Consider the following 23,133-nt stretch of genomic DNA (forward strand, 5'->3'; position numbering starts at 1 on the left):
AAGTTTATAAACTTTAACTTAAGTAACATACACCAACTAAATACTGTGATTATGCACGCTCTCTCTCTCTCTCTCTGGCTGCTCTCTCAAAATGTCACTAAGAAGAGACAGTGTCTAGCTTTTATACCTGTGCACACAGTCTTTGACTGCTTCTTAAAGACACAACACACCTCACATAGGCACTGTGTTCTACAAACGTGAAATGATCTACATTTTCTGAAGTAAAATAAATCTATAACTGTAATTATTGCCATTATTTATTAAGAGTAACTTGCCACCTTTTATCCAAAAATAACTACTTTCAGGAAGGATTACCAGGACAGAGGTAAAATTTTAGGGTTGCTAGCTTTTCAAATGTCTAAAGTGGTACATTTTTATAGAAACGTGAGATTTTGCAGGACAAAACATACCCACGGCCAGTTCAAAGGACAAGAAGCTTGCTTTTGTAACATTTATACTATTTTATATAACATTGAAGTGTTTCAGCCTCTTTGGCCCTCTTCAAAAGGAACCTTGACGATTGGATAGGAGAAAGGAAATTCACCCCGGGGATCACGTCAGTCGCCCTGCAAGACAGGGGTCCAGGGAAGAAATAGCTAGGGAATTGTTATGGCTAGGCTTGTACAGGCCCTAGAGCTGAACCTATGAATCTATACAACCGTTAAAGAAAACTTAGGAAATATTTTTTGTACTAAAATCTCAAGCCATTTGCCTTTTTATTAGGTTTTTTTAAGGACACAACTGCCGAAGAAGGTCTGTCCCTCGCAAAGATGGTAACCCTATTATTTGAATCAAAATCAGGGACATAACTGAAAACCAAGGGCAATTACAACGCATGGCCGTGCCCCGATACCGCCTCCGCCTCAACACAGTCACACCATTCATTAAAAACAGTTATTCACACTACAAACAGCACTGCGCAGAATATTAAGAACTTGTTTATTTCTGAAGTGTCAGTTCTGAGTTTGTATCCAAGAATAGGCAAACTTCCCTTATTCCACACCAAAATGAAGAACAATGACAGTTCATTGTGATTCTGTAAACAGGTAACCTAAATTTGTAAAAAGCTCTGTAAAACTATTAACATACTTACTAACCTACACATAATACAAAATCTACAGCAGCACGTTGTTCTGTAGCGAAAGATGTTATCACGTGATTTCCACGGAAGTTGTTGCTGTTGCTTAGTTACCCAAAGATGGCAGAGGAACCAAGGTAAGGTGCTTTGTAAGTTCTTAGGTAGTGTTGTATAGTACTGTTTCGTAACAAAAAGTTATTTACCCGAGAAAACGGGGGGTTGAGCGTTTGCAGCGATTAAGCAGTTTCTGATTTGTAGCAGTATTTATTATCAACTGACGTGCAAAATGAGAGTCATTTACTTATGTTTTTTTTTTAATCTAACAATGACATTTTTAAGGGCTTGCGTTTCGAAAAATGCCGTTGTTTTAAGGTTGGTAAACTAAACGACGGCAGTTTACATCAGGTGATCATCAATCAACCAGTGTATTGTTCCCACCACTATGCCCGGTTTTTCTTCTACTCTCTAAAACGCGGAACCCACCTGATCTGACGGTTGTATCGCTTTTTTAATCTGTACTTTCTTTCTAAATTCTCTTATTAGACTGGTAGTTGTCATCTTCGGCTGTGTTTCATTGTATCTGCCTCAGTTTTTATCAAATAATTATCAATGATGTCCCTTCTGAAATGCTTTTTCTTTATTGTTTTTTTTTTAAACAGGGAGCATCTTTATTAAATTATCACTTATGACATAAGCAATCAGACATTTATATAAATAAAAACAAACCATACTGACATAATTTTATTTGCAAACATTATACATCACTTATCTACACAATCATTGTCAGTCGGACATTACATAGCTCATTCATATCTTGCCTTCTTTCAAACCTCATTCCTCCTCTATATGTATTGTTCCCACAATTGCCATTTTTTCCTATGTAATTTCCTCCTAAACTTTTCTAAAGATCCCAATTCCAGTTATATTATCTCTGTTAATATATTTACTACTTCTAGTACAGTTGGTTTAGACCTTGATTTCCATTTTCTAGTAATTGCTTTTTTGGCAGCCACCATAATTACTCAGCAACACCAGTTTGCTCACCCGGTATTTCTGATAGAGTAGTCTGCATGGAATCTTTAAATACTGGCAACTAATTAAACTCCCAGAAAATATGTTTCCAATTACTTCTTTCTTCCCCATCTCACTTCCAACATTTGCTGTCTGCCTTGAGGAAAAATTCTCTGGAGTCTACTTGGGGTATAAACATACCGATATAAACATTTCTAATTAGAAACCCTAAATCTTTTAGATTTTGTTGCATATTTGGAAGACGTACATATATCCCACATTTTTCTTTGTGAATTACTTATCCAGTCTCTCTGTTTACTAATTGATAAAAGTATGCCTGACGTGTATAAAACTAAAGGGACTAAAAACATTTTAACTGCATATATCTTGCTATCCATATCCATAAAACAGAGCTTGGAATTTCTCAGTTTTTGTATTATATTCTGTTTAGGCTCTCTCCACAAATCCTTAGCTGTCATACCAGAATCCTTTTTAATCCATTCTCCTAAGTACTTCAATTTATCATATCCCCATAAATATGGATATTGCTGAACCAATTCACATGTGGGTACATAGTTTGTGTTCTTAGATAGTTTGCAGCTATTGCCTTTCTTTTAGCTTCATTCATTTTGTACCCTGAAAAGATTTGAAAATGTCTCAAAATATTCCACAACAATGAAATGCCCTTTTCTGGTTTTATCAGGTATAAAATAATATAATCTGCAAATAGAGCTAGCTTTTCTTGACTATCATACCAACTTTATCCTTGAATTTCTGAGTCCCTTTTCTTTGCCAGTGGTTCTAAATGTAATGCAAATAACAAAGGGTAAAGGACACCCCTGCCTGTTTCTCTGCTCAAACAGAAATTTCAGAGAAGAACCCACTCACTTTAATTTTTACCTCTGATCTCTCGTATATCCCCCTATGAACCTTATAATTTTATCAGGGAGTGTAAATGCTTCCATTGTTCAACTCATAAACTCCCAGCTTACTCTGCCAAATTCTTTGTTTGTATCAAGACCCACTGAAAATAGTGGTATTTTCTTACATTCTACTTCCCTGTGGATCATCATTGTTTTGTTAATGTTATCAGAAGTTTGCCTCTCCTCCATAAAACCACATTGATCCATATCTATCAGTTTTATCACCTTTGCCATTCTTTTAGCCACTGTAAACATAAACACTTTATAATTATGGTTTAGAATTGAAATGAGCCTGTATGAAGCTAGATCCGATGGGTCTTTACCCTGTTTAGGTATTACAGCCACCACCACTTTCTTTCAGGATGTTGGTGTGTCTTCTCCTCTTAAAATACTGTTAAAGCCATCCAGATCTTCATCAGTTTTTCCCTCCAAACTTCTAGACTTCCACAGGAATACCACTTTTTCCTGGGGACTTTCGGTTATACATCACCATTTTTAATTAATCTCCTTCTATCCTAACTGTTAGTAATTGAGCCACCTCAGCCTCTAACCTTGGCATAGTTAATTATCCCATAAACATTTTCATGTGTACCTTTTCTTGATTTCCATATTTGTCTGCTTTATACAGAGTTTCATAAAATTTCTGAAATATTTCTAGTACCTTTACAGGATCTCCTGTTATCTTTCTTGTTACAGGCTCCCTAAGCTTGGTGACAACCCATTCTACTCTCTGTTGTCTGAATTGTTGTGCTAAAAGGTTTTGTGCTCTGCAGTTATCAGAAACAGTTACTTAACAACAATCTTTCTAAACACAAGCATATTATTGAGGTAATCCCTTATTTTCTGTTTAGCATTCTGCAATTACTCCTCATCTTGTTCTGTGAGATTCTGTAGTACTATAACCTTTGTCAGTCCCTCTAAATAATTCTTGTTACTTCTTACCCATATCCCTCTCTCTTTTATTTCCACTCTTTTTAAACTCCACCTTAATTTTATCCCATGCCTTAGCTACATTTTCAAAATAAATTGGTATCTTGTCTTATATCTCCCGAATCGAATAATTTCTACTACCCATTCCTTAAATTCCTCTCTTTTCAGGAGGTAGGTGGGAAAGTGTCAATGTCTTGTTTTTATTTCATTACCCTGAATTATTTTAATTATTATTGGCACATGATCAGAAATAGTTACTGGATGCATATCAAAACATTCAATTAAATGTACATGTTCCTGTAAAATATAAGTTCTATCTAGCCCTGCCACATTTTTGTATCTTGGTGAATAATACGTAAATTCAATCTGAATTCCTACTACTGAGTTTACATTTTCCATGACAAATATTTTCATACATTTCTTCAGAAATATACCCTTTTTTGTTAAATTTTCTCTTCTGGGCCCCCCAGACATATCTTCACTGCTGCAAATCAAATTCCAGTCCCCACTTACAAGTAATATTTCCTGCTGAAAGCTGATTATTTCTCCCATAATTTTCTTAAGTTCCATTATAGCAGTTTTAGGTGGAATGTAAATGCATGCCACGTTTCTTGTCATATCCATTTGAGCTTATGTCACATCAAAATGTTTTGTTTTGTTTTGTTTATTGAAAGCCCTCAAAAAACACCAATAGAATCCTAAAACCTATTAACTTAATACTAACACATAAAACTATTTGTATTTTCAAATATTGAAGTTTTACCCTCCTAATAGGAGCACTTGTCCCAGATGGACAGCTACATGTAGAGACTTGTATTTACCTAAAAAGAAGGTTATTCATGCTAAGATGCTTGTTACAGCCTGTGCTTCTGGTTTTGTCTTATCTTTAGTACTCTCACAGATTGAGAAAACACTTGAATGGTTTTAGAAAACATTATCTTCTAGCCATTGAATGAAAGTCATTGAAAAAAAAGTTTTCTGTTTTTATTGCTCTTTATGGGTACATAGGTTCATACTAGGCTATCTTCCCTAGGGCATTTATAAGCCTAGCCAGAGTGTGTTTGGCTTTCGCCACCCATTTTAAATTAATTTTGCTATGCCCTTTTTCGAGGTTAGTATACTGTGCCTCTGTCTAACAGTGACACAGAATTGATACCCGGGGTAAACCTACGATCTCCCATCCACTCATCAAGATTTCTCTTGAAGAGAGTCAATGAGGGACTCTGCCTAACCTGGACTGGGATTTTATTCCAGAGTGAAGGGAGTCTCTGGGTTATGAATCTGTCCCTCCAGCATGTCCTATTTATTTCAGTGCTGAGGTTCAAGTCTCTCGAGCACGTAGTTCGATGGGATTTGAATTTTCTGAGGTGCAGCATGTCCATTAATTCCGGGTTGGACATGGCTTTATACGTCAGGCACAGATCGCCTCTGAGCAGGCGGTATGCCACTGAGTAGAGCTGGAGTTTCTTTAACCGGGCAGCATATGGCATCTGTTTGAGCCCTTTGATCCTCTTGGTGAGGTACTTTTGGGGTCTTTCCAGTTGCTGCAGGTGTCTGGTAAGGTACATCCCAAAAGGGGCATTGTACTCAATTATGGGCCTGATGAGGGATGAGTAAAGAGGCACGATGACCTCCCCTGATCTAGATGTGAATCCCTTCATGATTAGGTGGGCTATATAAAATGTTTTTCTAACCACTTTGGCCATGTGGTTGCCAAATGAGAGATTGCTATCAACTTGGGTCCCCAGGTCCCTAATTACTTCTTCTGTACTTAATGGATTACCACCTATGTGGTAATTTGTGGGCACTTTGTTTTTGCCAAAGGGGATGACTATACACTTTTTGGCATTTAGCTTGAGGCCAATGCTCTGGCACCAGTTGTCTGTTTCTACGAGGCCCTTTTGGAGGATGCTTGTGTTGGCTGGAGAGTCGATTATGGCGCCCAATTTACAGTCATCTGCGAACTTGGTCAGCCACAGTCCTTCCGTGTTGGCCTGTACCTCCAAGAAATATATACCAAACAAGAGAGGTCCCAGGACTGAGCCTTGTGGGATGCCACTTGTAACTGGTTTGGAGTCTGACATGGCTCCAGCAATTCTAACCATGTGGGTTCTGTCCTTGAGCCAGTTTGCAACCCATCTAGTGATATAGGGGTTTATATTTAAGCTGGTGAGCTTATCTATAATGCCCAAGTGGGGTATTGTATCGAAGGCTTTTGCGAGGTCCAGGTAGGCTGTGTGGACCACCTTCCCCTCGTCAATGGCCTTGGTGACTGTTTCAAAGAAATCAACCAGGTTTAAGAGGCAGGATCTGCCCTTAACAAAGCCGAACTGGGTAGGATCCAGTGTCTGTAGTTCCCCAATATCTTTATTTATGAGGTCCATGATGATCCTTTCCATAGCTTTGCAGACCAAGCTAGTCAGGCTTATGGGCAATAGTTTCCAGGATCTGTTGAGGCACCCCCTTTGTAGAGAGGGACCACTGTTGCTGTCGCCACTCTTTGGGTACATATCCTGTAGTAAGGCTGAGATTGAACAGTAGTTTTATGTTTGGGTTTAGCTCTTCTTGGAGTTCATGTAGGACGCAGCCCGGGACACCGTCTGGTCCCATTGATGCTGTGTTTTTTGCTTTGGAGAGGGCAGCTCTTACCTGAGCATCTGAGATGTTGGGGAGCAGCACTCTGCTGGGATAGATATTTGCCCTTTTGGTGGGGAGGGTGGGGAGAAGTTTGCGCTGAACCTGTCAGCTAGGATGTTGGCAATGTCTGTGGGTTCAGTGTATTTTTTGTCATTTTGGACTAATTCTGAGCATATCTGGGAATTCCCACCCAGGTCCCTAACATAACTAAAGAAAGCCTTGTGGTTATCCTTAGTGTCCTGTGCAATTTTTCTCTCGAAGCTTGCCTTAGACGATTTTATGAGTGCCCGTAGTTTTTGCTAATACTGATCAGAGATGCCTTCCCTTTTTGGGATTTTGCTCTATCATGTAGTAGCTTCCTCCTTCTATTGTATAGTTTGTTTATGGCTGGGGTCCACCAGACAGGACGTCTGCCTTTGGAGGATTGGGTCTTGGTTTTATTTGGGATTGCATGATCCATGCATTCCTGAAGGTGTTCATAGAATGTGTTTATAAAGGATTCTGCGGTCTGGGCCGTATTTTCCACAGGCCCGGGGCTTTGAAGGATTCCACCTCGGTTTTGAGGAGTGTGAAATTTGCTTTAGAGAAGTTTTCACTGTGGTTTTCAGGGCAGGGGGTGGAGTCTGGATGTGAATATCCAGTGAGATTAGTTTATGGTCTGATCTTACCAGTGAGGGATACACTTCTGGTCTGGAGCATAGAGTCCCCATGTTGGTGATGATCAGGTCCAGTATGTTTTCCCCTCTTGTGGGAGTGGTAACAAGTTGTTCCATAGCATTTGAGTTTATAAATTCTAGGAACCTTTGGGCTAGGTGTTGGAGCTAGAGTAATGCTCCCAGTCTATGTTTGGGTAATTGAAGTCGCCCAATATAATGGTGTTTGGAGAGACCTTCATATTTTCCAGTGTTCTCAGGAAGGCCGAGTGGGGTTCCTGGGTTTGGGAGGGTGGTCTGTAGCAGGCTATAAACTGGAAGGCAGTTTTACCCACTGTTAGTTGCACATGGATAGTCTCTGATGCTTCGTGCTGTGCCACCAACCTGGAGGTGTGGGTATCTTTGTGAATATTGATACACCCTCCTTTTGTGGTTCGGTCCAAGTTTTGGGGCCGAAAAGCATGGTATGAGGTATAACCTGGTAGTGCTGGGGTGCTCTCGGGAGCCTTGAACCAGGTTTCTGTTACTGCACAGATATCAATGTTCTCCATGCTAAGGAGAGTTTTGAGTGCGTGCATCTTGAGGTTTAGACTTCTGGCGTTGAGTAGCATTACTCTTAGTTTCTTATCCGTTGTGATACCTGTGGAGGTGGGTTTGTCTTTTGAGCCTTGCCTAAAAAAGGCACTATGGGGGTAGCAAGAGCCTTTGCCAATATCTGAAAGCCCAGGGGTGACAGGTGCAAGCCATCCCTAGCGGAGCATCGTGGCTTGTCGAGCATGTCATCCTAGGCTGACAGGCATTGGATCCCCTTTGAATGACACCAATACTTAAGCCAATTGTTGAAATTGATCATCTTGTCTTCATATTGTGGCATCATTCTTGGTGAGGGTAAGATGCTACTCAAGGTCAGGGTCATACCGGCCTGGGCTACATGCTCAGAGTGCTCCTCTATGTCTCTTTTCATGTAGTCCAGGGAGGTACGTCTCAGGTCATTCACACCAGCATGGACAATGACTGAGTCATATTTGTACTTGCCTTGGAGTGACTTGAGTGCTTGTGTTATGTGGCGGATCCTAGCGCCCGACAGGCAGCTCACCGTGACCTTCTCCTTGTTCAGCCTGGTGAGCAGGACGTCAGTGTGCCTGACGATAAGAGTCATGAAGACACGAGAACCAGATTCACAGCTACTTCTACAAGCACTTGTTTATTTGCTAGGGAAAACTTTTTATTGCATTCAGTGTTTTTTTTTCTTTGCTTTTTCTTAAATCTTTTTACTGGATCAATCCAAGACTTGAACAAAAATTATTATTAAGGAAAGAGCTTCATGGTTCTCTTCAGCTTTAGCTTTCCTTGCATCTTTTCAACACATCTTTCCTGACCAAAACAGTACAGTAATAACCATTTAGGAAATAACTCAAATAAGCCAGGGACCAAGAAGCCGTGCAGTTATAGATGCTCTGTGATGAATTTTAGAACATTTTTACAACCTTTTAATCCATTTGTGGCCTAAACAAAAATCAAGAGTAAGAAAATAATTTGTCTTATTTTTCTTCTTTCAAGGAAGACATAACTTATGCCCAAGACTTAATATTCAAAGCTGACAAAAATAGTAGTTCACTGTAAACTAACAAGCTGGTTGTCATAGGGATACACAGGTCCTAGCTGGGAATACTGCTTGCCTCTCTAAACCACAAAAAGACAGTCACTGCCTATGCAGTTATGGTGTTATGTGAGGATGAAAGCAGAAATTCACATTTCCACTGTCGTGTTTCCAGCGACTGCTGACATACATATACATAGAATACCTCCTCACTCCTCACTCCTAACCATCAAAGGCAGCCACCTGTATACATGTCTGATGTGTGATTGTGAGAAAAGTAAAAAAAAAATGATTACAGCAATGTATTCTGTTTTGTTGTTCCTGGGCAGTACACAGCCTCTAAACAAACTTTAATAACCTTCTTTATAGACTTCTGATGTCTATGAGAAAAATAATAGCAATAGCCACACTGTCCTCAGCCCAAGCACAAGCTATAATGACATCCTGTGCACACCTCTAAGGTTTGACTGTGATGAAAATTAAACAAGTAATAACTAGCCCACATAACCTACAGCAGCTTTCTGTGCACACACTCACACACACACACACACACACACACACACCCTTGTGTTTGAGAGCAGAGGCCATTATCAGCTTTATTCTAATAGGATCATATCACAGCCCTGTTCAGGTTAAAGAGTGGCATCAGAAAATGAATATATTTTTTCTTCTCATTTTCCCCCAACCAGCAACAGCTTTTGTGGGGCCTCCACACAGTCAAGGATGATTAAGGGAGCCCTCTGTATTCATTTATACAGTCTGGTGAAAGGAGGCCACCAGACTCCTAGATCTAAGTGAATGAATGTTCTCTATTTTATTTATGCTTTAGTTCTGAAATATAATTACTTCTAGCTGCATTTTGTTATCAATACCCAGAAGAATAATGTATGTGACATGGCATTATTGGGTGTGTGCATAGATAAATACCAGTGATATATTTTACACAGACAAGCATAAGCCATAACAGTACTAGTTTTGTACTTATTTCAGCAAATAGCAATACATTGTGGAACACTGGTATTGCCACACCAGATCAGTGACTGTTGTTTAGCAGTTGTTAAACAGCAGCAGGGTTAAGTCACTTTTATTTACCTCATTGAGGAGTAATGCATATCTGTCATTGTCCCTGATTTATTTCCCTTATTTTGCTCATAATTTTGCTCTGTCCTTCATAAAAAGTTTGATTTTCTGATAAATTATTCAGGATTACAGAAATAAATCTAAACATCTAAGTTTTATGCTTCTTATTGTCCAAAAATGCATGTTGATGCTAAAGATGTTATTCTGATAACTTTTTAAGTGCATTAGAGTAATATTTAAAATGTGTTCCTGACGTTGAGCCTTTATTCTGCTATTATTTTGGCACTGAACTGAATTCTTCACCAGAAAACTTGACAGTTATAGAATCTGGTGTTCTGACAGTATTTCTAAATCTCACAGAAAGAGAAAACCATCCTTGAAAATTGTAAGCATCAGCTGTTCTTAAAATCCAACTTTTGCATTGAGATCAGTCATTCTGGTTTGCTAATCTCTGTAGTGCTTACCTTCCTCGTGTTCATTATCTGCTTTATCCTGTTAGGGTCAGATCACAACCCTGTTCAGGTTAAAGGGTGCAATCAAGAAATTAATGCGTTTTTTCTTCTCATTTTTCCCCAACCAGCAGCAGCTTTTGTAGGGCTCCCACACAATCAAGGGGGTTTAAGGGGGCTCCCCTGCAGCCTCGGGTGTTGCAGGTACCTATAGATGGGCATGTTGTTAGTTGTAGTGAAGGGAATGTCCACCAGCAGGGATTAACTATGCCAAGGGCACTATGTCATGGTTAAATATTTAATGGAATTGTGAAGCCTGTTACTATAACCAAAGATATCTTTGAATTTTAAAGGAGATATTTCTAAATGAGTCATTACCCACCTGATTTATTAAGTATACAAGATTGCTGTAGTAGCTATCAAGATAGGACAACTTGCTGTGGTTGGGGGCCCCCAGGAACAATTAACTTAAAAAGACTATACTGCTGTCTTCTATCCTTTAACCGAAAGAGGGTAGAAATACCTTGTATACCAACAGAGATTACAGAAGCACAAAGCCAGGAAAAGCTGACCCTGCTTCTAGCTTTTGTTTCTGCATTTATTCTTTGCCTTAAGTCTTATATAAGGTGTGCTGTTTCACACTTTACTTGCTGGTGTTTGAAAACAGGGAATGGTTCCTTAAGTATAGGCTGTGATTTTATATGTCTTGGCTGGTCAAGGCCTTCTTGTGTGCTAGGCCCTACATCCCCATGGGGAAAAGAAAAAGCTGGAGTCCCAGTCTAGGACATTATTTCATAAGCTATTGAGTACATCATGTACTCTTAGGCATGAATCACCAGCAGAAACTAAGCTCTCAGCTTTCTAGTATAGAGAGAAAAGTCTTTCCCACTCTTTCAAGTTCTTGATTCTTCAAGTCATATATGAACGCTTGAGAGGTGGTGATTTGCCTAACATGACTGAGAATGTAGCAGTAAAGTGGATTCTACATGTTAAAGCTCACATAACCCTGGGTTTAAATGGTATTGTAAGCATAAAACCATTGTTGAAGGATTTATATAATAAGGTGGGCTGACGCATTTGACTAAAATTTCATGCATTGTGTATTTTATTTAACAGGTCATGTGATCTTGTAGTACATATTTTTGAATGAAATGTATCATGTGAGTTTAATTAAATGTGTATTGTGGTTTTTAGTGTATTTAAATGTGACTAGTCTTTGATTATGCCTGATGAAGCTGACTGTGAAGAGTTTTTACTTTGGCCGCATTCTCTGAAGTATTTTGTTTATTTGGCTGTTTCCATATTTAATTGTACTGGGATTTATCATTTAAGGTGTATGTTTTTGTTGTTATTTTCTCCTTAAGTGCAGTTGTTTACAGGGAAACAATAATGGAATAAGGGATTTTACTGTACAGTGCACTTGAGGCATCCATGGTACTCTGTGCTCCCTCTCTATTTTTACACTATTTAGAAGGATAGCGGTCCATGTGGAGAGCTGCTGCTGTATAAACTGAAGACATATTCCCATTCTGAACCTCTTGGCATCCAATTCAGGTTCAAGTTTTTACACCTAGCTCGATCTTCCATCTTTGTCAATTTATGTTCAACAAAACCCAATCGGGCTTCTGCTCTGTCAGTCCGAGCTCAAAATTTTCTTCAACCAAGGACTGCAGCATATGAGTGGCGGTTTATATTATGTTCTGTATCTGATAGTCTAGGGTCATGTTTTGGCTTTATATTCTTGTTTAGTTGTATTGAATTCTTTGATTTTTTTTTTTTAATATTAAATGTAGCAAGGCATGATTAGGCTTACTGATTTCCTTTTCCAGCATATTAACAGCATTACAACTGACTGGACACTTTTTTTCTCTGCTGCAGGGGTACTATTTTTCTGGCAGTTGCTCCACCTTTTTGTCTTATACTTTTAATTAATCTATAAACCTTTCTTTCAGGAAGAAACCTTAAGAATTATTTTCAATACAGATCTTGAGACTAGAGCATGGGATTCCGCTGCTTAGTTATGAACTGCCATACTAGAAGCCTTGTCTACATTATTTCTTTGTACAATGTTATGATGCATTATAATTTTGCAGTTCTGTTTTACATCACAGTTTTTATGCTGTACATCACTAACCGTTATACTGTTATTCTGTACTGCGGTGGTGGTGCTGCGGTAGCATTGTCGCCTCACAGTAAGACGTCCTGTTCGATTCTCAGCTAGAGCGTCTTCTGTGTGGAGACATGCGTGAATGGGCGTACCTTCATTGAAGGTTGTGCGTCAGGGCCGGCAACTCGGCACATAAAAATCTACTGCCAATCATTAGCGGACCGGAGTTCCGCTGTGGCGACCCCTAACCGGGAAAAGCCGAAAGACGCAGCAACAACATCACTAACTGTTACTCTGTCATGTTTGTTGTCATAGTGCTTCTTATCAACTCAATATTAATTCCTCGTAACTATGATCATTAGAGCAGTGCATTTACCATCCACCTGGCTGGTTAATAGATTCAGTAAAATAAAAAAATATATATTTTTTGTAAAATGCTCATCATTACATTAATTTTCTTTGAACATATATATTTAAATCAGTTTTCCTGCAACAGTAAAATATAGTATTGGATATATTGCTTTTCGGGGTTCTGTGTGACACTAGGCATGGAGTCACTAGGACCAAAGCTAGAAGATTAAGTTTCAGATAAACTGTGTTTCTATATAAATACATTTCTAAGTAGACAGAATGTTATGAAGGTTACTGCAATGCTTAGAATCAGTGTTACCTGCATTATCACTGGTCTCGTATGCTTACTACCCAGCATGAAAAGCAATGTTACTTGTTTTATTGCCCCTTATGACAATGCACTGGCTTTTACTTGTCAGCAATAATGTATTTTTGTTTCCCTCACCATTAAGCCAAAAGAGTGAAGCTCTGCAGGAAAGAAATCAAGATGAAGGATTACAAGAAGGTATTGAGGTAAAAACAACTCTTATAAAATGTATGCACTTTACAGAAGTGTTTGGAAATAGTTGCAATTTTTTCTACATGTTTTGATTTTGCATTTCTTTGTCAACAGCTTTACTTACTTGCCTATGTAATTGTTCTAACATAACAGTGTAATTAATCAAAAGAAATAAAATGTTGCTGCATGACTTTTAAAGTTGCAAGTCTGATGCTAATCTCTGTGGTGAAAAGTATAAAATACAGCACAGCAGTCATGGTTAGAATGATTAGAATGCAGTGTCCCATGTATATTTTGAGTGTGGGTGGTTGCCATTGGTGTTGAAATCATGATCTTTATGGGGAGGTCTGCACTTAATACAGTTTGATGGTAAAACAGGATATTTGGCTTTATGATGATCAGTAAGGCAAGTAATGGCAAATCTGCAGTTTGCTGCAGCTGCCATATTGGGTATGGTAGTGTACAGTGTGTCCACATGTGCAGCCCAATCTTTTCTCTAACTGATCTCCTTCATCTCAAAAAATGAAGTCTTGTGTTAAAATGGTTTAGTTCCTTTCAGTAGCTTGTTCACTCAGACTGCCTAAAGGAGGCATTCATTCACTGATGTTCACTGTGGCATACCTGTTTACCTCTCAACTGTCCAGATTTTTCTGTCATATTTTTGGTCTGTTCTTCATAAAATTCTTGTTCTTCTTGCAAGTCATTGATGATTAAAGTCACTAAATAATGACATACATTTGAGTTCCAGACTTCATATCTTTCAGAAAATGTGTACTTACTAAATGCAAAACCTGCAGCTTTCTAAATTTATAAGAGCAATATTTAAAATCTATCCCTGATTTTTGGGCCTTTGCCCCCCCCCCCATTATTTTTGGCTTTGTCCATATTTCTTGCACTCAGAGGTTGAGAAGTATGACAGGAATTCTATTTTTCAAATACCTGCATTATCAGGAAACATCGCCTTTGGCTTGTGTACAGTAGTCATTGCAAAATGCATTTTGAGGCATATGAAAAAGGCATGTTATCCATTAATGTTTTGTGTTCTGGGTCTCCTCTTCTGGCTGCTTTCTTTTGCTCTGCATCAACTTTGACTGCATCCATACAGTTCTGTCATCTGCTATTTCTGGTAGTTTCTTACCTCCTTACTCAATAGGAGGAGTGGAAATGTGGCTTTTGAGATGGTCATTAATCATCAGTGTAAGGTGGCTAAGAACAAGTAATAAAACAAATGCTTGATGACGTTTGTTGAGGGGGCCAGATATATAGTGATTTATAGATTTATTATTTATTTATTTATTTATAGATATTTATACTTATGCAGTTCTGTTTCTGTGGTCAGCTGTATCCTGATGCATGCATGCACCTTAAGTTGCTTGTACTGTGAAATTTACTAACCTCATTGAAGCCTGTATTTCTCTTCATTCGCATTGTTTTTTGGGGTTTGCTTAGGAAATTTTAATAAGAGGAAGTGCAAGAACTGATGCTGTCTTATCTGTCTTGTCTCAACCTTTGGGTTATCTGATCTGAAAACAGCCATATTCAGAATCTTCAGACTAAGGGCTCCATCTCCTATACTCATAAGCCCCTACAGTAGCACCTTCTTCTCAGATCTTGTTTGCCACCATTGTGATCGGATCATTGACAATGAGTTCTGCCTTGGTTTATCCTTTGAATATTATTAGTGCAAACTTTTTAGCTGCTTATTTTTCCTCTGCCCTTTTTCTGTTAGTTGTAGGATAGTGGTGTTTATTTTATTAGTGTTTGTGATATGTTTATTGTGGTTTGTTAGTAATAGATTTCTGCTGTGTGGTGTGCCATGGCATTTCTGCTTTTGGTTCCTTAACCTTTCGTATTTTAATGGATAGCTTGTCTGAACCTTTTTCTTGTGTGGATTTTTTATCTAGTTAATTTTTCTTATGTTGTAGGTAGTAGTATTTTTGCTGTGTTACTAGTTAGATAGGTAGGTAGCCATTATGTGTGCATTTCTGTTATTATTGTTGCTGTTATGTTTTTCTTTGTTGTTGCAGTATCCCTAGCATGGACTGCTCTAAATAAAGTTTCAGGTTTCTAAAAGTGCATGTCGTGTGGGCATAAACTTCTTCCACAGAATGCCTACAACAAGTGTGTGCACTGTTTAGAAGTTGCCCATTTCAATACAGATTGCAAGGTGGGCATTGCTTTCAGCTCTCATGCCATTAATGGGAAATGAGCAAAGCTTGTTGTCAAGGGTTTCCCAAGCCTGCATCTACCTCTGCCTCCATTCCCTGCCAAAGTAATTCAGGTTGGTGGGAGAAGGAACTCTCCAAAGAGAAGGTTTCCAAGTCCTGTGAAAGGGAGTGGGAGGGTCTCAAACAATCCTCTCTGTCTTCAGAGGACTTGCTGGAGTTGAATGTTCACTGACCTTTGGCCCTTCCAGCTTCAACCACTCTGGGTCCTTCAGTTCCAACTCTGTCTATATCCCTGGTTCAGATTTTGGTGTCTTCAAACTCCCCGACCCTTAGTATTCTGAGTCCCTTTCTGGCAAAGGACCTGCCAGCTGATTCCGACAGACTGCAGTCCCTCTTCTGGTCTGTAATTTCCATGGATTTTTTCCAGGGCCTTTCCTTCTCCTCCCCCTTGGGGCTGTAATTTTGGATCTGACGTTGACCAAGAGGTTGTTGAAGCCACATTCAGTGGCTTCTTCCTTTAGGCCCAGTTAGGCATTATACCAGGCTCCTCTGCCCTGAGGCATGAGGTTTCATTTCTCACCTTTTGTTGCTCCTCCCATGGTTCCTTCAGTTCTGGGGTATCTGGTCTGACTCTACTGTATTCACCTCTACCGGCACCAATGAATTGGTCACTTCAGGCACTGACACCATCCTTGGCATTGTCAGACGCAGGGGCTCCTAGGAGTCAGGCTGCGGGAGACTGTGCACCCGGGTCATGGTTGACCTTCCATATCTTGGAGTCGTCCTTGCCCTTGAGTGCTTTGGCTCTTAACAGTTTGGCTCTGGTCTTGGCATTGAAGCTGATTGAGTCGGCACTGGGCACTAGTGTCTCCCTCTGTTTCCTGGATCCAAGGAGCACTATGTCTGGTTGTTTGGCTTCAGGATCGGCTTTTGACATTGTGAAGAGAATCCTCATCATTTGGAGATGCAAGCTTCAGCAATATCTTTGGAGTCTGCCACATTCTGTCTGGTCTATGTGCCTGCAGATCTATGTCAGTCATCTTCAGGATAGCATGTGCCCATAGGTCCCCAAGTTTTCTTGCACTTGGGGACCCTGCTTCTTTTGTGACCTTCCCACTTCCTTGTCCAGCAAGGGGCATGGCAAGATCAAGTGCAAGAGGAAACACTGTGATTCCCTAGAGAAATCTCTCACTGAGGAAACTGACCTTGATGAAGGGGAGGGCTCTCCATATACCCCCATGATGATGCCTCCTTTGGCGATTTGATGGAATTGTTGATGCAATGTGGGGTTTGGACCACAGAAGCCCCTTCCCCAATAGAGTTTGTTTTCCTGGCGGCTTTTGGCCCAGGCCTATCCACATCCTATGTGGTCCCCCCCCCTTTGGACACTGTTATAGACCTAGTGCCTCAGAGGGCATAGTGAGAACCCAATGTGGTGGAACAAATTCCCAAGGAATGTAATAAGATTCTGGCTCTTCCCAACGACAGACCCCCACTGGAGAAAGACTCCAACCATGGATGCCATTGTGAATGTGTCAGCTACTAAAAAGGACATCTCTGCAGAGAATTCCATGATCAGTCCGATCAACAGGAAGTCTAGGGCCCTGGCCCATTTGGGAAGGAACACCAATGCTTCAGCCACCTTCGCACTGTGTGCACTGAATTACCTTTCCCACTTGATGAGACTTCAGTGCGATCTTGTTGTTGAAGTGTCAAAGATTGTCAAGAGCAGCCTGTGCAGGCTCAACTGTCTACAATGCAGACCACATCTAACATCTGTATGACGCTGCTGCCAGTGAAACTGAAGGGGTGTGACATGCAGTAGACAATGGCATTTCTGTACTCCGTGATGTCAGGATGTGCTTATGAAATTTTGTGGATTGTATTAAAACATGCTTTCTTATTGCACCCTTTGGCACTTCCTCCCCATTTAGCACAAAGGTCAAGGATGAGCATACTAGGAGTGAACATGGATTATATCTTGCCAAGGACCCAGCTTCTAAAGCTTCATGACACCTTCCATCTGCCTAAACTGTCAAGCAGCTCAAGCTGAACTGACTAAAAAAAAGTTTGGGAGTGAAGCCCTGTAGAGCTTTCCTTCCATCAGAGAGCAGGAGGATGAGCTCTGAAAGGGCATTGCTAGGAAAACAAAACATAATTGTCCAAACCCTGGCATAAAAAAAACACCAAAAATAAGGGTGATGGAGGGAGGGAAGGAGCGGCTAATGCAGCAGTTATCATTCAAACATATACTGTTATGTTCATCATATTGATCACTGCTGCAGTAGCCTTTAGCTATGTACTGGTGTATTACCTTAGCTAACTACATTTGGAAGGTGCAAGGATATGACTGTTGGAGCCCCTGGAGAATGGTCTCTGGCAAAGTATGATGTGGACCTAGAGAAAAAAATCAACTTTATAAAAGTATGTACAAAGAATCGAGTAGCAACTTCTAGAATCTATCCCCTTCCAAAAATCCATAGACTAAGTGAAGGTCCTGGTAGAGTGGGTCTTCAGTCTGCCTGGAATAGTTTTGTTATGGTGAATATAACAAAAGGTAATAGCCTTAGACAACCATTTGGAAAATGTCTGTTTCGACACAGGTTATCCCTTCTTCTTATCTTCACAAGAAATGAACAATTGATTCAAAGTTATGAAAGATTTAGTACTGTCAAGATAGTACCAGATTTGTCTATGGTATGGAGTATCCTTTCTTCTTTATTTCTAGAGAAATGGATACTTTGGCTTAAAATAAATTTGGATACCACTTTAGGCGTAAAAGAAGGATTAGTTCATAAAGAAACCCTGTCCCTATGGAAAATGAAATAGGGTTAACTCACCATAAGAACATACAACTCGGATACCTTTCTTGCAGAGGTCAGAGCAATCAGTAAAACTGTTTCCATGTTAAGAACCTCAAGTCAGCCAGATTAGTTGGTTCAAATGGAGCAAGTGTTAGCATCTCTAACACAAAATTAAGATCCCAAGGAGGGGGCCACAATTTTTTCTTGGAGGCTTTTTATGCAAAATCCCTTTCAAGAATATTTTGATGTGAGACTGCATTGAAAGAGAATGATCCTTGCACAGACATGCTAAAATGGCCAATAAATGAACCTTGACAGATGAATAAGAAAGGCCATAAGATAGTAACTCGCACAAATATTGCAAAACCAGAGGATAACTAGCCCTGAATGTGTGCTGGTTATGTTGTTGGCACCAACAAGAAAACCTTTTCCATTTATTAATATATGATTTTCTTGTAGCAGGGTTTATTGCCTCCATTAGTATCTGCTGCACATCACCAGTAAAGAGGTGCCTAAAAGGAATTAAGACCCTATCATTCAGGCAGTCAACTAAAGGTGCTTGATGTTGGGGTGTATCAAACACCCTTGTTCTTGTGTGAGTAGATCCAGTCTGTAAGAAAGCTTGAGGTAATTGCTCCTGGGCATTTCCAAAAGAAGGGAGAACCACAGTTCTCTGGGCCAAAAGTGGGTCAGCACAATAACCTTGGGGGATTTCCTTCTGAATCTTCAGAAGTACCCTGGATATTAGTGGAATGGGTGGAAAAGCATACAGGAACATTCCTGCCCAAGGAAAAGAAAAGGCATCTGTCTTCTAGGCCTTCTTGCATGGAGTCCTGGAACAGAGTCTTGCTAGTTGACTGTTCAGGCAGGAGGCATAGAGGTCTACTTGAGGAGTTCCCCACAGATGAGTCAAATCTTGAAAGACCCCCTGGTCCTGTTACCATTCATGAGGGTCTGCCCTGGTTCTGCCAAGCTTGTCTACCACACAGTTTTGCTCTGATAGAATGTAGGATACCTGTAGACTGAGATTGTGCTGTGACGCTATATCCCAAGCTAACATGGCTAGTCTGCAGAGAGGGTACGACCAGGATCCCCCCTTGATTGTTGATGTACCACATGACTGTGGTAATGTCTATAACCACTTAAAGAGGGCCCAGGGACTAAAGATGATTCAGAGAGTTGGGTGCCTTGATCAGGACATGAATCTCCTTGATATTTATGTGCTTGCATCTGTCCTCGGTGTCCCACACCCCTGCACTTTTATCCCTCCTAAAACTGCTCCCCAAGCAAAGTCCAAAACATCTGTGGTGACTGACTGCTTTGGAGCAGGATGGAGAAGAGGAGACCTGGATTTGGGAATATCTATTGTGTCCACCAAAAGATTTCTGTTCTGACAACCCCCAACACTGATATGTGAAAAGATAAATGGTGTTGATACTGGGACAAACAAAATTAAAGATACCTGATTATAATTCATAATAGTTAAGGTTTTATCTTCAGGGGGCAAACTCAGTTTGTGGAAAGGGTGCTACCAGCAGGTTTTATGGGTAGAGGAGACAGAGCTCTTAGTCTTGAGTATAGCCGAGTTCAGATCCTATAGCCCACAGGTTGTGATGGACAGAAACAAACAACATGGTTATAGTAAATACATAACCTTCATTTTTGTTTCTTTCTTTTCTGGGGTGTAGAATATTTTCTTACAGGCCAGTGTTCCCTAAAACATCTTAGATAAATATTAATATAGTTTTAACCAGATGGCTTGAGATTCAATCTGCTTCTCTTCAGTGAGTAGGTTACCTCAGCCTTTCATCATACCTAGGATGGTTAATATTTTCAGCATGAGCATGAACTCTGATGTAACCTGGTCATGTGTTCTTTTACTCTTCCCAACAGATCAGAGACTACAACATTGTAATACTGGGATTGAAAAACAGCTTATAAAGAATAGTGGAGCAAAGATGATGTTATAGTGAGAAAGTGATGCATAACAAATGGAATAAAATCAAAAAACTGAAAAGTTTCTTTTAAAGAGTTTGTTTAACAAAATGTTTCAGATGACTCTATGTTCATCATTACCACTGCAGTAGCTTTTAGGGTATATGAGTAATTTCCCTGCTCAGGATGCAACAACCAGACAGCTTCACAAAGCTCCAGGTCTCCCTCACACCTTCACTCTGACTGCTGATTGGCTAGCCCCAAGGAGGAAAATCAGCAATCAAAGTAAAATCAATCAAATTAAAGAAATCACAATCCCTCAGAGCTACATGCTCCAGGGATCTAAACCTGGTCATCACAATGAACAAAACATGCTGGAGGGATAAGTTCATGACCCACAGACTCCCCATACTCTGGAATAGACTGCCCATACATGTCAAGCTGAGTGCCTCTTTGGCCCTCTTCAGAAGGAACCTTGACGATTGGATGGGAGATAGGAAATTCACCCCGGGGATCACGTCAGTCACCCTGCTAGACAGGGGACCAGGGAGGTAAATATTCTGGGAAGAAATAGCCTGGGAATTGTTATGGCTAGGCTTGTATAGCCCCTAAGGCTGATAGCCTAGTACCAACTTATGAAGTAAAGATTTTTTCAGTGTTTTCTTGCTACCTCGAGGAGGAGCATCTCAGAACTTCACAGGAGTAGCAGATGGCTTAGAGCTTTGTGTTTGTTCAATAAGTCCCTCTTGGGGGAACCCCTCCACACAGATTTGTTGCTCTTATAAGAAAATACTATTTTATTTTATTTTCTGTCTAAAACAGTATTTCCCCTTTAATAAACCAGATACTGCTTTTCTATTCACTGGTCCTGTGAGCTCCCCATTACACTAACTCAAACAACTATCCCTGAAAATATGGAGAATTTCAGCTGTAACTTCTTTTAACTGTGCCCGGTGAACTCACTCAAGTGACTGGGAATTGTAAAGTGATGGAAGAGGAAGAAAGAAACTTACAGCATCAAAAAATTAATGTAGGTCACGGTTGAGAGACTGATTAATTATCTGGCTTATTATTAGGGTACTTGGAGAGCACACTACCAAGGACGATATCAATCGGTTTCTATTGTATTTACCCCGCCAAAGTAAATCTACTAAGTAAGCGCTAAGTATATTTGTCTTCCCTTAGTTGTTGTAGGTAAATTAGTAAGCTTAATTACATATAGCTGTAGTTTTTCTCCTTATAGCTGTTGCTAGTGTCTAATACTTAAAAAAAACCTATCCTATAGCTGTTTTGTGATTACTGCAGTCTGTTACAATTTCCCTAGAGTGTTGTTTATAAATAAGTAAAATTTACTTGCTTTAAAAATAAAAATCACCAAGGGAGTACAGTTCCCCTTTAACCTCATACCTATATTCAACCCAGACCATTTTGTGATTGTTTTTTTTTTTTCCTGGTCAGAAGCACACTGACTGGCTTTATCTTTTCCCGTAAGAACCTGTTCTCTCCTGACCAATGAGGTAATACTTTCTTCCTCCTCATAAGGTACTTACTTACTTTAGTTAAACCTGATGAAGATGGGGTGCCATTTTTTTAAAATAAATAAACCAGATACATTACTTCTCTTCACTGGTCCTGTGTGCTCCCCATGTAAGTATCCTTGCTATTTTCTCAATGCTATTTAAATTGTATGCTGCTGAAATGCAGGACTTAGAATATTAATAGCATTTAACATCTGCTGTTCTTTCATATTTGAATTTTTGATGACATAAGCGGTAATGATACATAATTGTGTATATTGATTCTATAACAACTGTTATCATGCTTATTAACAGGTCTTCTCCGAAATGCTGATGTTATAACTCTCTGTACTAGTAAAACTACTATGCAGCAATTTTAGTAATTATCTCTAAGGCTAGCTTTTACGTTTATAATGTACAAGCCCCTTTAAGAAACTTAACAAGGTTTTACTTGCTTAATGATTGTAGTGGTGGTCACACGATTATTCTAAGTAAACCCAAATGGTATTAGCATCATACGGGACTGAGTTGTAGCTTTTAATTGATTCTTTATGTTTAAATTCTCTTTATTTTTCTTTAATATTTTTTCTTTGATTGTTCCTTTTACATAATACTGACAGTGTTTCCATAAATATATTGTATTGTAGCATAGCTCCCATAAGAACTGCATACAGTATTTAAGCTTTCAAATTGTATCTGTATGTATATAGCTCTCTATTGCATTGCAAGTCCTGTTAGTTCATTTTACTTACTGTTAAGATTTAACATAAGTATAATGTATTATGTCATAGCTGCCACAAGAGGTGCTTGGAGTAAGTGAGGGGCAGTTTTTGTTTAAATAGACTTTACTAGTGTACGTATCAGCAAATATGTTTATTCTATACCTTTTCAGTACACTGACTCTAGCAGCTATCCCTGAAAATATCCAGTATTTCAGCTGTAATTTCTTTTAAGTGCTGTCGGTGAACTCACTCAAGCAACTGGAAACTGTAAAGTGCTGCAAGAAAGAAACTTACAGCATCAAAAAATCAATGTAGGTCACGGATGAGACTCTGATTAATTATCTGGCTTGTTATTAGGGTATTTGGAGAGCATGCCGCCAGGGACAATATCAAGCAGTTTCTGTTTTATTTACCCCCACCCCCAAATCTGATAAATAAACTCTAAGTGTATTTGTCTTCCCTTAGTTTTTGTTTGGTAAAATAGTAAGCTTAATTACCTATAGCTGTATTTTTTTTCTCCTTGTAGCTGTTGCTAATGTATAATACTAAGGAAAACAAAATTACCCTGTAGATGTTTTGTGATTACTGCAGTCTGTTACGATTTCCCAAGAGTGTTTACAAATAAGTAAAATCTACTTGCTTTAAAAGTAAAACTCACCAAGGGTCTAC

General features: G+C 39.5%; 1 protein-coding gene across 1 annotated transcript in view; it reads left to right on the forward strand.

The window, feature by feature from the left end:
* The first annotated feature begins 1,106 nt into the window (after positions 1–1,106).
* The window catches only part of CCDC40 (coiled-coil domain containing 40), a 1,637,270-nt gene continuing 1,615,243 nt past the window's right edge, over positions 1,107–23,133 (forward strand). Inside the window, exons 1-2 of the mRNA XM_044068074.1 lie at positions 1,107–1,215; positions 13,272–13,332. Of these exons, the coding sequence (XP_043924009.1) occupies positions 1,199–1,215; positions 13,272–13,332 (78 nt within the window). The 5' untranslated portion in view covers positions 1,107–1,198. The remainder of the gene's footprint in view (positions 1,216–13,271; positions 13,333–23,133) is intronic.

This window comes from Protopterus annectens, chromosome 4.part0 (genome assembly GCF_019279795.1).
Source record: "Protopterus annectens isolate FY-2018-M chromosome 4.part0, PAN1.0, whole genome shotgun sequence".
Taxonomy (NCBI): Eukaryota; Metazoa; Chordata; order Ceratodontiformes; family Protopteridae; genus Protopterus; species Protopterus annectens.